Source organism: Cucurbita pepo, chromosome LG04 (genome assembly GCF_002806865.2).
Source record: "Cucurbita pepo subsp. pepo cultivar mu-cu-16 chromosome LG04, ASM280686v2, whole genome shotgun sequence".
NCBI lineage: Eukaryota > Viridiplantae > Streptophyta > Magnoliopsida > Cucurbitales > Cucurbitaceae > Cucurbita > Cucurbita pepo.
This window is the reverse complement of record NC_036641.1, coordinates 5,569,440-5,586,179: the sequence shown is the minus strand read 5'-3', so window position 1 is coordinate 5,586,179 and position 16,740 is coordinate 5,569,440. Positions and strand designations below refer to the sequence as shown.

General features: G+C 37.1%; 3 protein-coding genes across 9 annotated transcripts in view; 1 reads left to right on the top strand and 2 right to left on the bottom strand.

Annotated features, from left to right (window-relative positions):
- LOC111793053 (transcription factor GTE9) overlaps positions 1 to 4,439 on the bottom strand; it is an 11,767-nt gene extending 7,328 nt beyond the window's left edge. The window contains exons 1-2 of the mRNA XM_023674755.1: positions 4,436 to 4,439; positions 1,764 to 1,767 (exon numbers count right to left, since the gene is read on the bottom strand). The gene's annotated coding sequence lies outside the window, so the exon portion shown is untranslated. The remainder of the gene's footprint in view (positions 1 to 1,763; positions 1,768 to 4,435) is intronic.
- LOC111793055 (fructose-bisphosphate aldolase-lysine N-methyltransferase, chloroplastic-like) lies at positions 938 to 5,308 on the bottom strand. 3 transcript variants are annotated; one of them, XM_023674756.1, is made up of 13 exons: positions 4,765 to 5,308; positions 4,583 to 4,658; positions 4,011 to 4,216; positions 3,854 to 3,940; positions 3,672 to 3,764; positions 3,323 to 3,477; positions 3,104 to 3,188; positions 2,942 to 3,028; positions 2,748 to 2,867; positions 1,948 to 2,049; positions 1,701 to 1,873; positions 1,513 to 1,616; positions 938 to 1,142 (listed from the first exon to the last, which is right to left on the bottom strand). In XM_023674756.1, exons 1-11 carry the CDS (start codon positions 5,158 to 5,160, stop codon positions 1,706 to 1,708), a joined length of 1,575 nt encoding a protein of 524 aa, XP_023530524.1. In that variant the 5' UTR covers positions 5,161 to 5,308; the 3' UTR covers positions 938 to 1,142; positions 1,513 to 1,616; positions 1,701 to 1,705. The 3 variants fall into 3 exon arrangements, with proteins under 3 accessions (XP_023530524.1, XP_023530525.1, XP_023530526.1); XM_023674757.1 differs by having other exon boundaries at positions 938 to 1,138; XM_023674758.1 differs by having other exon boundaries at positions 1,706 to 1,873.
- A 3,514-nt stretch (positions 5,309 to 8,822) lies between these two features.
- LOC111793050 lies at positions 8,823 to 16,128 on the top strand. 5 transcript variants are annotated; one of them, XM_023674744.1, is made up of 10 exons: positions 8,933 to 9,088; positions 9,218 to 9,397; positions 9,488 to 10,431; positions 11,635 to 12,524; positions 13,157 to 13,454; positions 13,585 to 13,809; positions 14,179 to 14,352; positions 14,845 to 15,030; positions 15,120 to 15,233; positions 15,402 to 16,128. In XM_023674744.1, exons 3-10 carry the CDS (start codon positions 9,733 to 9,735, stop codon positions 15,708 to 15,710), a joined length of 2,895 nt encoding a protein of 964 aa, XP_023530512.1. In that variant the 5' UTR covers positions 8,933 to 9,088; positions 9,218 to 9,397; positions 9,488 to 9,732; the 3' UTR covers positions 15,711 to 16,128. The 5 variants fall into 5 exon arrangements, with proteins under 5 accessions (XP_023530510.1, XP_023530514.1, XP_023530512.1 ...); XM_023674742.1 differs by lacking the exons at positions 8,933 to 9,088; positions 9,218 to 9,397 and adding an exon at positions 8,823 to 8,922; XM_023674746.1 differs by lacking the exons at positions 8,933 to 9,088; positions 9,218 to 9,397 and adding an exon at positions 8,837 to 8,922 and having other exon boundaries at positions 9,493 to 10,431.
- The last annotated feature ends 612 nt before the right edge of the window (positions 16,129 to 16,740 follow it).

Genomic DNA, 16,740 nt, shown 5'->3' with positions numbered 1-16,740 from the left:
TTTTTTTTTTTTTTTTTTTTTTTTTTTTTTTTTTTGTAATTTAGTCTTGATATTTAAAAAAGTCTTTTACTTCTATAAATTTAGTTCACATGTTCAACTAATAAAGTTCCTAACATATATTTAAAAATTATGTTTACATATTCTAAACTTAAAATATAAGTTAACAAAAATGTTCCAATCTACCCATAATATTACACCACCGTCGCCGACTAAAGCATAACTTAACGGATTAAAACAAACATATACTCCACGCACGATAATCGTTAGAGGAAAAAAAGGGTGTTGGATGAAAGTCACACATCGGCTAATTTAGGAAATGATCATGGGTTTATAATCAAATAATACTATCTCCTTCGGTATGAGGCCTTTTGGGGAAGCCCAAAGCAAAGTCATGAAAGCTTATTCTCAAAGTGGACAATATCATACAATTGCGGAGAGTCGTGTTCAACTAACATGGTATTAGAGTCATGCCCTAAACTCATAGATTGGTAAATCCTCAAAATGTCGAACAAAGGACTCCAAAAGAAAAAAAAGTCAACCCTCCAACCCTCCTCGAAGGCATAGTAAAAAATGACTAAGACTCCAAAGGAGTCGAGCCTCGATTAAGGGGAGACGTACTTTGTTTCGAGGAGAGGTGTTGGATGATGAAAGTCCCACATCGGCTAATTTAGGGAAGTATCATGGGTTTATAATCAAATAATACTATCTTCATGGTATGAGACCTTTTGGGAAAGCCCAAAGCAAAGCCATGAAAGCTTATGCACAAAGTGGACAATATCATACCATTGTGGAGAGTCGTGTTCAACTAACAAAAGGAAATTAGACTTTGATCTCCAAAACTTTGGTGCTTGTTCATGTGGGTTCTGCTGAACTATGACGAACACATTTAATCGAAGTATGAGTACCAACAAAAACAGCTAAAAATGGGAGGAAGATATCAAGAAAAGGAAGGGAATTGCATTGAAAGAAGATCGAGTGATTCTGGTTATTTACATGGCGTAGAGGTCAGAGAGTTGAAGGAATGAATATGGCTTTATTACTCGGTACCTTGAAATCCATGGCCACCATAATCATCTTCGATTACTGGTCACTCTGAAACCACAATCATCCTAAGTGTAGTGATCAGCTTATTTTAGATCTACCTGCCAAATAACAACATGATATCAAAACCCAGCAAACGAGCTCGAGAGAGAAGGCGAGCACAGTTTAAACAAGCAGGCATTTTCAGAATTTTCCAGCTCGAACTAACCATTGATCCATTCATACACCGATCGACTAAATTGACGTTTATAAGAAGAAATTGTTCAACTAACCATTGATCCATTTAGAGTTTAAAACCCGGTTGAAAACTTATCTTGAAACATTTGTTATCTCTGGGAGCTAGACGTCTGGGGATAATAGATGAAGCTTTGTTCGGGATTAGTCGGTGGGTTAAAGGACGCCCCACGTCCCAGTTAATCATTTTGAGGCTTGAAAAAGCTTAGTAGATGAATGGGAGTCAATCAAACTGACCTTAATTTCAGCTTCATCGTGGGATGGAGGATTTTGCGTGGCGGTTCGGTGTTGCAGTATCGTAAAACAGACACGAGACCACTTGCTGGAAGAACTATCTACAACTATAAGTGAACGAAAAGACACGATGAAAACAGGGCAAACACAAGTGTTGAATTCCATAAACAAACACGAACGGGTTCGTATACCTTACTTATCTCAACAAGGGAGCATAGGGAGCTGGGCATGGAGAGACTGTGTGATCTGGTAACTGATCTATGAAATCAATCGCCACTTGCAAACATGAATGAAGGATTTTCTTTTCTATTCTAACAAGCTGGGTAGCAACTCTCTTCTTCGGGTTCAATTTACCATCGGCCAACTGATCGATCCATGGGTAAGCAAAAGTGAAGAATTACAGGTATATCGAAACAAAAAATCGAAGGCAAAAATTACCAGAGACTCGTCTTCGCTCAAGGTAGTCGGGTAGCCTGCCAGTCGTCTCTTGAAATAATCAGCAATTTGGTCCAACATTGCTCTTTCCATGCAGGGGCTCACCTAAAAAAAAAGGTTTCACCATAGGTGGATCATCATCAAGTATTGTTTATAAGTTAACAAGAACTTTTACAAACTGTCCGCCCCACCGAAACTCGTGAAAAATAAGGCAAGGATCGTGTCGGGAATCAATATGTCATATAATTAAGGATTTTACACATCTGAATCCAGGAATCAATATTAGTATCAGAAATATGTCATGTCCTTGGTTTGGAAAAGACGAACTTGAACGAACAAGCCAAGGAAGATGTAGCTAACCGTACGCCAACCACCACCTAGGTTGGCCTAATGGTGTATTGGGGGCAAGTAAGAAAATGCAATCCAACTCTAGAAAGATGGTGTTAGGAATACAATTACAAGAAACTAAGGGCATGTTAGTAATTAGCCTAAAGAAATCTGGCCCGATCACGAATATCGAAGAAACCAAGTCAAGAAGTTCGTTATTGAGAGAAGATTACAAATTGAGTGAGTGAGAATCCTCAAGAGAAGGAGCATCAAAGTACCTCAAATATTTGGAGTAACTGTGTTCATTTACGATATTCTAGTTCTATTCGGGTTTTATCAAACGATCCAAATCTTAACGTGACCATCTACCTAGATATTAAAATCTTACACGAACGTTTACTAACGACTTACAAGCTCTATTAAAGATTCAATCCTTAAACAAGAAGAATAATGAACGTGGAGAAGAGAGAACTTACTGGACATACTGGGCCTTGAGAAGAAATAACAGACTGCATTTCTGAAGGATCAGTAACATAGCCAAGCCGAAGATAAGGAAGCATGTCTAAGACAGCTTCTTTCTCCTTTCCGGCGTAAACCTGTGTCGGAAATAAAATTTCACGAAACGCGATAACTTAAAACTTTCATTTCTGCCAGTATTTTAAATGCATACATAAAAAGTTTGAACTGATAATCTGCCATTTCTTTGAGCAACCATTCTTTTATCTTGGTACTGAGGATCTTCAGTATTCAAAGCAGCCTGAAACATAGGATAAGAACATTAAGAGAAGACATTCGTCCAAAAGATCACTTGCAATCGAGCACAAAGCGTTACCTCAACTAGTAAGCGGTCGTAGGGATTATCTTCATCGACAAAACCATAATTCAGGAGTAATTTCGAATTAGGTTGTGGCCCACACCTGTTCTCAAGAGTTTGAACAAAAATGAAAATCTTGCTAGAGGAACTAAAAGATGCATAACACAAACACAAACATTAACAGATAGGCGATCATGTGAACAGTCGTGCGTAGTTTCAATCATGTAATAAACTTACCAAACAGCGATCGACTCCCCAGCCTTGTATGAACGATCAACCACTAGTTCCACAGCGCCATCAACAGCAGTTAACATTGCCTTGCAATTGCTTCTATAAGCCAAGAGTGGAGGGCCAAGAGGCACCAAAGCAAATCTCCGAGCCAAACTTACTTTCTGAATTCAAGAAGCCATTAGATAATCAATTTGAATCTTTGTCTCACAAGCACTTCATCTAATTAACCATCAAGGGTAATGATAATTGCAATGATAGTTAAGAAATCTAGATCATATAAATAATAACAACAAATTAGTTTAAAGAATCACTCAATACTGAAGAGGATCAAAGAAACTAAACGGGTTTCGATTACCTGTAAATGCACCACACAAGACTGAACTGCAACAAAGGCTTGTTTGAAAATCTCAAAGGAAAACGCTTCAGTTGGAATATCATATGGGTATTGCTGCAAATTTCCAAATTAAAAACAGCTTAAACTCAATAAAAGCAATTATTCTTCATCTAATTGTTCTCCAAATTATACAAGGGCATTACCTGAAACAGAGAGCCAGCCATAAACCAGACAGTATCGAGTTCATTATACTCCTTCTTGATTCCTTCCGCCCTTTCAAGAACTTCGCTCTGATCCAGAAAATTTCCAACTCAGAATGAGGAATTAGGCATACAGTAAGTTGCAAATCAATATTGTTACCTTTGTTGGACTGCCAGAAAGGTAATCGAGTTCAGCTTCTGACCATATAAGAGGCGACTCTACGGCTAATTGGCCTCTCCCACGCTGACGATCGAGCTCTCTGATATAAGGGTACCAGAAAGACTTCTTTCCTTGTTTCTTCTCATACATCAAATACAAAGCCAAGCATGCCAACTCTGACAACTTATTGGTAGTCAACAATTCGGCTGCAAGAAAATCCAAACAGCCATTACATACAAAACTATTGAATCAAGATTGACTTCTGGCTCCCAATTTCCCGCAAGAAAATCTACACAACCATGCCATAACAATAGACTAGCAAGGTCTCAGCAATAAATATTCAAGAACAAGAAAGCAACATGACACAAGTCTTGAAAAGCGAGCCAAAATGCTTCATCTAACAATGTAAAAACCGAGAGTACAACAGCACTGCTTCTAGCTACAAACAGAGATCATAGAACATATTTTTATTTCACTAGCTAGTTTCAGGCAATCGATTATGAACATGCTCATTAGTAGCAAGAATTTGAAGTAGCAGTCACTGAAATGATTTACGACAGAAGAAATCATACCAACAGTCTCATTTCCAAGAACTCTCTCAAGCGTCACAACCAAGGAATTCGGCACTGAAAATGCAACATCACCCGCCTGAAAGAAAAAAAAAAATCAACCAATCCCAAAAAGCTCCACAACAAATTCATCGAATTAACAATAAAAAACACTTCCAAAACCAACAAAATCCTCATAACTTCACCTCGAGATCTTCACTCGCAGCCACATAATGTATAGGCTGATGATTCCTATCATGCGAAGCCCTTTCCCCAAGAACGACCTTGCAAGGCGGAAGTCCATTCTCGTGCATCCAAGCCTTCAAATCTCCAAATTCATCCTCTTCCATTTTGGTCACAGCTTCACCATTCTTCCCATCCTCCTTCCGCGACCCGGCAACAAGGGTATCAGAGCTCGAAGAAGAACAAACATTCCGGCGACGAATTGGACGAAAAGAATGCGAAAATGAGGGAACTCGCCGGGCAGAAACGGAAATTTTGGGAAGAAGAAGAAGAAGAAGGGGGCGGTGGACGGCGGAAGAAGAAAAGTAGCAACGTGAAGGGGAAGGAAGACAAGTGTCGAGTACAGGACAGAGCTCCATTGGAGGGAAATGGAAGCTTGAGATTGGTGGATTGTTAGGGTTTGAGGTGGATGAGTGTACGGAGTGGAAGATGGAAGAGAGAAATTGATGGATAGATATTTTCTTTGGCTTTCTCAATAATCTCAAATTTGTGATGTGAGCTTTCGATTTGGATTCTGAATTCTAATCCGATCCGACAAATAACGAATTAGGTCGTAGTTTTAGAACAGTGCATCGTAGCGATCTCGATCCTCATAAGCTTTGAGAATAACCTAAGTCCGGTTATAATTTTTTTGTCCGACTTTGCTCCTTCGTCTGATTTTAGGCAAGGTTCTCTTACCCGAACACGACTCGTGCAAAACTCGGGTGTGTACACTACCATATGTACTTGTTCGCTTGATTGCAAATCTTGAAGCATGAAGATGAACACGGTGTACACGGATTGGGTTGTAAAAATATTTGGGTCAATCTAAGACCAATTTGAAATTTTCAGCTAGTTGGGTTCGTGGCATAGGATAATCCTTCTCCAGATCCACCTGCTAGCAGATATTATCCTCTTTGGGTTTTCCCTTTCGGGAAGGTTTTCACACCCTTATAAATGGTGGTTTGTTCTCTTCCCCAACCAATGTGGGACATCACAATCCACCCCCCTTCGGGACCCAGCGTTCTCACTGACACTCTTTCCTTCCTTTAATTGATGTGGGACCGCCCCCAAATCCACCCCCTTTGGACCCAGCGTCCTTACTGGCACACCGCCTCGTGTCTACCCGCCTTCGGGGAACAACGAGAAGGCTGACATATCGTCCCGGTGTCTGGCTCTGATACCATTTGTAACGGCCCAGATCCAACGGGTTAGCCGATATTGTCCTCTTTGGGATATTGTGATGTCCCACATTGGTTGGGGGAGGAGAACAAACCACCATTTATAAAGGTGTGAAAATCTTCCCCTAGCAAACGCGTTTTAAAGCCTCGAGGGGAAACCCGAAAAAGAAAGCTCAAAGAGAACAATATTTGCTAGTAACGAGTCAAACAGACAATATCTATTAGCGGTGAGCTCTAGTTGTTACAAATGGTATCAAAGTCAGTCATTGGGTAGTGTGTCACCGAAGACGCTAGAGCTCGAAAGAGTGAATTGTAAAAAAAATTATAATAATAATAAAAAATACGAGAACACGAACAATATTTATTAGCGGTGAGGTTTAGCCGTTATAAATGGTATCAAAGCCAGTCATTAGGTAGTGTGTCACCGAAGACGCTAAAGCACGTAAATAATATTTTTACTATACGCAGTCGACTATTCTATAATATAATGAAAATACTGATTCATCGCTATACTTATGTCGGAATTACAAGCACCTGAAACTATCGATATATTGACAAAAAATTAATATCAATTTAGAACATAACTCAACCGTAAATAATATAGTGACAGTAATTCTAAAAAAGTGACATTAACTTTAATCTAACGGTAATAAAAAAAAGATTAAATTAAAAATATTACTTATATATATAAAATTATAATATAAATAATGTGTCCAAAAACTTAGGCCATGAAAGTGGACCTATATGTTATAACTTTGAACTGTACACAATTATTATGTCCATATATTTATTTAGAATAATGTTTATGAAATAATTGGAAAGTAATGCATGTATTATAAATTGAAATAACTGCATGGTAAGGATAAAATAGTAATTATACACCAAAAATTCAAATTATTATTAAAAAAAACTATTTAACACTCAACTAAATTTTAAAAAATATTTTAAACAATATTATTATTTAAAAATTCGAGTATTACCTTTAACATTTCATAAATATTTTAAAATTAAAAAAAAATATATTCGATGCGTAAAATATATATATTAAATATTAAAAAATGATATTCAATCCCGTTGACTTTTATTAAATATTTTAATTTATTTTTTTTTTTAATTGAAATGAAAAGTTTTAAAAATATATTAAATATTCAAATAATTAGAGATGTTAAACATAAAATACAAAATTAAATTGGATATTTTTCAAATTTCTAAAATATCTATTTGTTCATGCTAGAGAGAGGTAAATTGGTAATTTCACATATAATTTAATATATTTAAATAACCACCCACAGTCAAACGACGCCGTTCCAAAACTAGGGGGCCCACAGTTCACAGGTGCGCAACAGTCGAAGTGATAGGGACACGTATTTTTAAAAGTCCTTACCCCACGTTGTCTTTCCCATCCACGTGCAATGTATCGCAGTGTTCAACACGCGCCTCTGTTTTCGGCCGTGTGTAATTATTCAAACTCCGTCACGCTGTTACACGCGCTTTGAATGCGAGTGTGGAGACAATATTCTGGGGGATGACGTGGGCTTTAATTTAATTAGTTGTAAAGCAAGTTAGTGAATGCGTCGCTATCCGCCAACGTGCGGAGCAGGTGAAACCACATTGAAATAAACGCTCCATACGGTGTCGTTTTGGGCCTCTTGGTTTATTTTATTTTCTTACTATTTAATCTCCATTATTTATTATTATTAAGGAAAAAAATAAAAAATAAATATTTACATTTTTATGTAAATATCACGTGAGAAATTATTATTATTATTGAGATAAAATATATATTATACTCAGTATTAAAATATTATATTTTGAACCGAATATTTACACATACACATGTTAGATGAACATGATTCTCCACAATGATATGATATTGTCCACTTTGAGCATAAACTCTCGTGGCTTTGCTTTGTATTATTTGATTATAAACCCATTATCATTCCCTAAATTAGCCGATGTGGGACCTTCATCATCCAACAACACATTTTTCAACTAAAAAAAAGTAAACCGTTACTGTTTGCTCCCAACCCTGTTTCACGGGAAAAAACAGACAGCAACCCTTTAGTCAAGCTTCATCTAGATTCTTCCATCATATCGAGCGGAATTCTCGATCATTTTGACGAACAAAAAAGGTATCTTTTTCAATATGATTTTTTCGATAAAGGGTTTTAATCAGTTGACTCATTCTAAATAGACTAACCGAGGAGTTCCATCATCTCGTGTAAGTGACAAGACACACTCGTCCCCTCTAGCATCTTGCTTCGAAAAACCGTTGTGGATGCTTGTATTGCTCTCCCACAATCCTGTTTTCACATTTTAAGCAGCTCGCTGCTACTACGAGAATCACTTTTGCTCCCTTGTTTTCTAGCTACTAAGATATTTCAGTTCGCTCGGTTGTCTCTTGCCTGCAGAGCCGAGACCTGCTGTTGTTGAGCGACAACAAATGAAATATCTCTATATCGGAAGAAAATTATCCACGATGAACGCAAAACTCGAAAGCTAGTAAGACCCCTAGACCTGCCTAATATTATTAAAATAAGAAAATATTATTTAATTAATTGGAAATTGAATTAGTCCTCTACCGACAATTTTGTTATCATGCGCAATTTCAAACAATAAATAAAAAAAGGAATTTAAAAAAATAAAAAATTCGAAAGCTAACAAAAAGGAATTATTCTTTTTTCTTTAATTATTAATTATTTTAATTATTAATTCAGCATTTTTCTTAATATTAATTAGCACAAAAATAAATCTCTGTTGCTCCATTATTGGGTTTTTATTTAATAATGCAAATTCGATAACTTTATTTTATTTTGTATTATTTATTTATTTATTAAATAATAATAATATAATAATAACTAATTTATTTGTATTTTTAATTCAGGCTTTCTTCTTCACCACCGGTGTTGGTCTGTCTCAGTCAGTGGAGAGGAATGGTTGAGCCGTCCCCCTTACAGGACGGTACGTTTCACCGTCTTTCCTCCATTGTTACCGGTTTCTCTAGCTTCAAGCTTCTTCTTCTTTAGCCTACTTCGTTATCAACATTGCGGTTTGTCGGTTGCGTTTTTGGTGGAATCGAACTGTTCTTTGAAATTTTTGCATTCTGCTCCGCAGGAATGGTTTTGAGGTTTTTTTTCTGAATTTTTGAGATTCTTTCGTGTTTCGGTTGTTGTCCTATTGCATTTGATCTGGATCTGGTGATAGTGGAGTACCTTTTGGAAGTTACTCACAAGCTTCGTCTACTTGCTTTTTTTAGCTTCAGTATACTGGTTTGAGTATAGTTGTTGATCTTGAAGCAAAATCAACTATGAAGTAAAGATTTCTCCCGATATTAGTCTAGTTGCAGCCTTGGATTTTTCTATTCTGGAAGCGAGGAAACGGAGAAATGTTCGATTGCAGTGCCGTACATTTTGTTTTTTGTTTTCGATTAATAAATGTATTGGTTCTGTGGCGGTTATTGATGAGTGCGTTTTGAGTTTTGTTGGTTTGTTGATTTGTTGATTTGTTGATTTGCTCATTTTTACAGTGTAGGCGTTGATTGATGGTCGTTCTGGAGCCTGCTGGTTGCTGTGCCCTGGGAAGAGTTCGTTTTAGATAAGATATTGTTGTTTGATATTGCTCTGGAAAATTTGCATGGTTATTTTGTTTCTCCTCGGCGTTAGTTGTTATGGGATTTGCTATGTTTGGCTATAGATCGTGATGTGGTTACTTTACCTTTTGATTATATTGGAGAAAATTGTTTATTGAGGGCTCTGCTTCGGTTCTTCAACAATGGTGCTTGGTTTGAAAGGAAAGCATAGGAGAGGTGAAATTGTTCACGCTGATTATAGGATCCATGTTCAGGATATAAAGCCCTGGCCACCCTCACAGTCGCTCACGACCCTGCGCTCTGTGTTTATTCAATGGGAAAATGGCGATCGCCACTCCGGATGTACCAATCTTGTTATTCCGACCATTGGATCTATAGTTGGCGAGGGAAAAATTGAATTCAATGAATCTTTTAAGTTACCTGTCGCTCTGGTACGGGACATACCTGTTAGAGGCAAGGATGGTGATACATTCCAGAGGAACATTTTGGAATTCAACTTGTTTGAGTCTCGCAGAGAAAAGACTGCTAAAGGCCAATTGTTGGCTAGTGCCACCGTAGATTTGGCTGAATTTGGTGTCGTGAGAGAGGTAATGTCTGTTGCTATTCCAGTGCATTGCCAGAGGAACTTCAAGAACACACTTCAGCCAATGTTGTCAATTAAAATTCAGCCAATTTATAAAGGACAAACCAACAACTCACTAAAGGATACCCTATCCAGGAAGATGTCATTGGACAGTTTTGATGGCGAATCTGTTTCAGCCTCAGACTATGGAGATCCAAACAAGATTGCATCTTTCACTGATGATGATGTTTCATCTCACTCTTCCATGACTACGTCTTCTGCTTTGGAGCCTGATGGTTGTGTGCCACCTACTGAAGAGGTATTAATTTGTTTTTATAGTTTTTTTTCCCTTTCATCATGCTTGTATGTAACTGCTACAATCAATGCTGGCTTTTATTGCATCAGATTACCATTGAGGTAAGTGTTAGGCTTCATTACTCTTTAGACTTTAAGCCTCAACAGAGGCATTTTCATTGTTATGTTAGCTGTCTGGTGGCTTACAGATAAATATATTTTTATGACAATGCATTATTGCATATTCATACTGTCCCCCTGAAATTAAGTAAACAGTATATTAAAAAAAACTTTCCAAAATGACCCAAAAATTAGTACTGCTAATCTTCTTCTTCTTTTTTCCTCTCTGTGTGCACAGTAATCGCTAATCAGTGCTCTGTTGTGGTATCAAGGCCACAGTTTCTTTTAAAATACGTGAACATTATATTTAATCTCTTTTCAGGTGGCCTATATATTGTTAGGATTAAATTACAAGTTTAGGTAATTTAAGTCCCTAAATCTTTGGGTTCTTGAGCTTAAAAGAATGTCTAATAAGTTCTTAAACTTTTAATTTTGTGTCAAATAAGTTTTTGAAATTTAAAAAGTGTACAATATATTTTTAAACTTTTAATTTTGTGTCAAATAAGTTTTTGAAATTTAAAAAGTGTACAATATATTTTTAAACTTTCAATTCTATGCGAATAGGTCTTTGGATTTTCAATTTTTTATCTAGTAGGCCTTGCATTTTCAATTTTTTTTGTCTAATAGGTCATTGATCTATTTGACATTTTTTTAATAAAAAGATTCATAGACCTACCAGAAAATTTAAAGTCCTATTAGACATTAAGTTTATTTAGTTTTTGACACGAGAACTTCATTAGCTAGGGTGGAAATCCCTCCAAAATTACGTGCAGAAAACCCAGAATCAACAAGAAATATAGCCAAGAAAGAAAATTGTAAAGCCATAGCATAGACATTCTGGATTTCAAAGCCCCTCTTTGACCAAACCATCCGAAGCAGCATTAAACCCCCAGGGAATATAAATGGATGGATTAGAATTGCTAGGAGAGACAAGTTTGAAAGTTTGGTGACTAAACTTGTAATCTAACCTATTATTAATCAATGATCTCAACGTCTTGTGATTTCATGTAATGTGAAGCCTGATACTGGACCTATATCCTTCTCCTTTATGTCATCTACTGCTTCATAGGATTTAATGTTTCAAACTATACATGATATGATTCTGCAGGGTGGCCTAAGTACGTCGATTCATGGAACTGATAATAGACAGGAGCATGCCTCCATTTCAAACTTGGAGCCTGAAAAATCGAATGTGACACCAGAGAATGGAAAACATGGAGGTTTGAATTTGAAATCATCTTCCTCCTCATCAATAGAATTATCCTCTGATCCAGGAAGTCCTGAAAATTGTGCTTCTATCTCCAACTCTCGAAAGGTCGGTTCAGTTTCAATTGATAAAACTGGTAAAAAAAGTTATACAGTTTACTATTCTTCACCTCCAAAACATGAACAGCATGAGAGTGATATCTACAACCATGGGAAGGTTGAAGTTGCCGATCATTTGGCAAAGGAGAGTAATGGAAGGAAATTGAACGGGAGGAATTATCAGGAGGCTTCAAATGTTGAAACAGAAGAGGATGGAGATGATTATCTCTCGGCTAGACAAGGCGATACTGTAAAGCAGATTGCTGTGGGAAGTGATGCAGTTTCAAGCATAGTTCAGAAAAATGACAGATTAAAGCATGTTAAGTCAGTTCGATCACCACATTCAGATAGCAGCTTAGAAATTGTCAGAAGAAATGAAAGAAGGGATCCTAAACCATATACAAAGGATACAAAGAATTCCTTTTTGGACAGCAAAGTCCAACAATTACAGAACAAGATAAAGAAGCTTGAGGGAGAATTGAGAGAAGCTGCAGCGATTGAGGCAGCTCTTTACTCTATAGTTGCTGAACATGGAAGTTCCATGAATAAAGTCCATGCTCCAGCACGGCGTCTTTCAAGGCTGTATCTTCATTCTTGTAGAGAAAGTTCTCAGTCACGGAAGGCCGATGCTGCTAGAAGTGTGGTTTCTGGATTTGTTTTGATAGCAAAAGCTTGTGGAAATGATGTGCCCAGGTATTTTTTTTAAAAAGATACTATTATAATTATGATGTTCAATATTTCCATTTAAATATTGTTCATCATCCATCTCCTCAAGCATGTTGGTTTTCCAAAGCACACATGCTTGGAGAACCAAAATAGTGGAGATAGCTGCAATTCATGGTTATGGTGTATTGGTATCCACTTTTCTTTTAGAACTGTCTTTTAGCTTTACTGAATTAGGCAAATACTATACCCCATTTGATATCCACCTTTCCACCGATGAGTTTCTTTCTATTGTTATTCTACATTTTACAAATATTTTCAAAATCCAAGTCATGTTTTGGAAACTAAAAACTTAATTCTTAATTTTTTTTCCCTTTTTTGGAATTTAGCTAAAATTTAAAATGTTCCACTGAAAAGAAGTTGGGAGGAAAACAAGCACAATGTTTAAAAATAAAAAGATTTAAAAACTAAATGGTTATCAAATGGGCCTTAATAATATTAATCAAGTGTCTTTGAAAAGGATCAAAGGGCAAAGTTTCTCTGTTTTCTTTTAACTCGACGTGTGATCATGACGTATTACATTCATTAAAGGCAAGGATATGTGCAGTGAGATTGTATGAACTAGCTTACTTACTAACCCGGTATCTAACTATAACTTACAGGTTGACTTTCTGGTTATCAAACTCAATAGTCCTGAGAACAATCGTAAGTCAGGCTGCGGTGAGCCTGAAAACACAAGTTTCGTCTGGATCTCAGTCAAGCAAAAATGATGCTAACTGGGAAAGTAGTAAAGCAGCATCTACACTAAAATGGAAAGCGGCGTCTCCAAACAAAAGAGAGAATGGAAATGGCAGGCATGGAAGTTCTGGTGACTGGGAAGATATACATACTTTTACATCTGCCTTAGAAAAGGTTGAGGCTTGGATCTTCTCCCGTATCATTGAGTCCATCTGGTGGCAGGTGTTAAATGCATTTCCTTCCTACATTTCTTCCGCTTTAAATTAAAGTAAAAATAGCCTGGGAACTCAGAAAATTGAAATAACTTCACAAAATTGTATTGACTTTCTAACATGTTTCCTTTCTTTTCTAGACATTGACTCCACATATGCAGTCGGCATCAGCAAACACAATTAATCAAGTTTCCAGTCCATCCTCAGGGAAGAGCTATAAGAGAAATTCTAGTTCAGTCAATCATGATCAAGGGAACTTTTCATTGGACCTTTGGAAGAAAGCTTTCAAGGATGCCTGTGAAAGAATTTGCCCCGTTCGAGCTGAAGGACATGAGTGTGGTTGCTTGCCTCTTCTGTCTAGATTGGTACGTTTGATTGATTTTGCCTAAAGCAATTATTCTTCTATATCAAATTAGCAAGGGGAAAATCTGTAGATCAATCAAATAGGAAGCATTTATGTGATATTAACCACCTTTTAACACTCGTGACCGTATTTGTTCGATAAAAGGTGAGCCTTTGTACCCTAAATTAAGTACTATTAGAAGGCTAGCAGTACGCTGATAAGTACCGGTCTACAAATAATTTCTTATTTGAGGGTGCATGATGGTAGTTATAACGATTTTCTCGTAAAGCTCGTTTACTTACCACTTACAATGTATTACATATATTTTTTAGTGTAGTGGGGCCATAGTTATAAGAAAGGGAATTATAATGCATCTTTGTTACGTTATTAGATAATGGAGCAATGTGTCGCTAGATTGGATACAGCAATGTTCAATGCCATTCTTCGTGACTCTGCCGATGAAATACCAACTGATCCTGTATCGGACCCTATTAGCGAGTCTAAAGTTCTCCCGATTCCAGTTGGAAAATCGAGTTTCGGGGCTGGTGCACTACTTAAAAATGCAGTAAGCTTTCCACTTCCCAGTTGATGTCTTCTATGAAATTGGTTTGTGAGGATTCTTTTGCCATAAGCTCAACATTATTGCCTTTCTCTGTCTTGTGAACCACTTTCTTCTTCATCTTTTTATCTGTTTCTTGTTTAATTACTTATTGTTCATATTCTCATTTGGTTAGCGAGAACACCATTACTATGCACACCTACCTTCAATATATTGCACTTCTATTCACTTTCTTGTTGTTTAGATGACGTCACAAACATTTGCGCTTCTCTCAATAGAACGCGTGCTTGCACCAAAATTTGCATATTTTTGGAAGCCAATTTCGTAGTTGTGGGTTGTTCTTTCTCAAAGATGATTATTGCGTCAGCTCTGTTCTCCTGTCTTCTTCTTCTTTTTTGTGTGTGTGCGTGCCTGCGCGCACGTGCATTAGATTGATATCCAGTGATTTGATCTCTTGCCAAAGATGCTCAGGGCATTAGCTGTGTTTTTATGGTTCAGATTGGAAACTGGTCGAGATGGTTGACTGATCTTTTTGGCTTGGACGACGACGATCAATGTGATGAAAATAATAACGACGAAGGGAAAGATGCTACCACCCTCAAGTCCTTCCATCTTCTGAATGCGTTAAGTGATCTCATGATGCTTCCTAAGGACATGCTCCTGAGCCAGTCGGTAAGAAAAGAGGTATAATTCTAGGATCCCTTTACCCATTTGTCTAATTAATTATTCAACTTCCAATGCATATACTCATTTCACAAACTATATCTTTGAAGGTATGCCCTTCATTTAGTGCACCAGTAATCAAGACCATTCTTGAACATTTTGTTCCAGACGAGTTTTGCGAAGACCCGATCCCTGATGCTGTTCTTGAAGCTCTTGATATCGAGGTTACTTGAGTATAGATATTCATGGTTTTGGTCCTTAATTTAGCACTTACTCTTACATTACTCTTATGATGTGAAATCATTGTGGCATTCCAAGGCACATCTTCATCATTATGCCTATCTTAGTTACTAAAAGAATATGAGAATCTAAGTTCCTTTGTTCCACAACAGGAGGATCCATCTGAAGTCGACAACAACTTCGTCACGAGTCTCCCGCACACAGCAGCCTCTGTATCCTATCATCCACCCTCAGTAGCTTCTGTAGTGACATTCATTGGCGAGGTCGGTACGAAGCCCGAGCTAAGAAGAAGCGGGTCTTCAGTGCTCAGAAAATCTAACACCAGTGATGACGAGCTAGATGAGTTGAGCTCACCCTTTGCTTCTATTCTTGACGCTGCAATTTCTCCATCAACACCAGCTAGTAGAACTTCTCCCAATGCTACAAGGTACGATCTTCTTCGAGACGTGTGGGGTGAATAGCGAGTGAAAAAAAAAAAAAAAAAAAAAAAAAAAAAAAAAAAAAAAAAAAAAAAAAAANAAAGAAGAAGAAGAAGAAGAATTCATTATGACAAAGTTAGATAGAAGTTGATCGATAAATGCAACAAGATGAGGAACTGAGGTGTTCTAAGCAGTGGGTTTGGGGATTGTATATTTATGTATAGAGTAAGTAACCCGAGTTTCTTGTAGGATTGTTCAGCCTGAGATCCATTTTTTATCCCTTTCTTTTTTGCAATGAACTTGTGAAACTAGAATTATTGGTAGCAAGGAGTAGCAAGGAAAATGCTAAACAAGGGTAAGATTACATTATAGCAAATAGTAGTAATGTATCTGAATTGAATTTGAGCATAGTTTAACTGATGCGTATTTTTTTACTATAAAATTATAAGGTTTGAATGTTGGGGCATGACTTGACATGCACGTGGCCAAATTATGTTCACAAACAAATAATATGTCCTTCCTCGTAAGAAAAAGAAATTAAATAAGAAAAGACTGAAAGCTTAGAGATCATTGGATATATTTAGATCAAGAAAAATGTCTGCCCATGGAGAAGTAAAAAACGGGAATTTGAGAAAACAAGACCCCTAAGAGCGTCGGGTAAACTAATTATACGATATGGAATTCCCATGGTTGCTAGAGACATCACTAAATCACCTAGGGATGTCTCTTTGTGGAATTCCCATGGTTGCTAGAGACATCACTAAATCACCTAGGGATGTCTCTTGCAAAGAAGAAGTAGAGTCCACTCTCCGCCTTTACTTAACCTAGTAGGGCAAATAGTGACCCTATTTATATAGGTATTCATAGGGCACGTTCCTAGATCTCCTGCAACAAGAATCAGATAGTGGACTGATCCATGGACTGATCATTTAATCCTATTCAACCGGTTAAAGTTGAAATCTTAGAAATCCATGGTGGAAAAATTTAGATCAAGAAAAATGTCTACTCATGGAATAGGTCAAAGCCTTTTATCAAAGTCATAAGGTGAATTTGAGAAAACAAGACCCTTAAA

What these genes read in the sequence shown, in the direction of transcription:
- LOC111793050 (XM_023674742.1), top strand. Translation starts at nt 9,733, where the DNA reads ATGGTGCTTGGTTTGAAAGGAAAGCATAGGAGAGGTGAAATTGTTCAC. An exon ending in TTGAGTCCATCTGGTGGCAG is followed by an intron (nt 13,455 to 13,584) that starts GTGTTAAATGCA and finishes TTTCTTTTCTAG; the next exon opens with ACATTGACTCCACATATGCA. An exon ending in TTGAAGCTCTTGATATCGAG is followed by an intron (nt 15,234 to 15,401) that starts GTTACTTGAGTA and finishes GTTCCACAACAG; the next exon opens with GAGGATCCATCTGAAGTCGA.
- LOC111793055 (XM_023674756.1), bottom strand. Translation starts at nt 5,160, where the DNA reads ATGGAGCTCTGTCCTGTACTCGACACTTGTCTTCCTTCCCCTTCACGT. An exon ending in TCTTGGAAATGAGACTGTTG is followed by an intron (nt 4,217 to 4,582) that starts GTATGATTTCTT and finishes ATTTTCTTGCAG; the next exon opens with CCGAATTGTTGACTACCAAT. An exon ending in TGAGCGAAGACGAGTCTCTG is followed by an intron (nt 1,874 to 1,947) that starts GTAATTTTTGCC and finishes TGGATCGATCAG; the next exon opens with TTGGCCGATGGTAAATTGAA.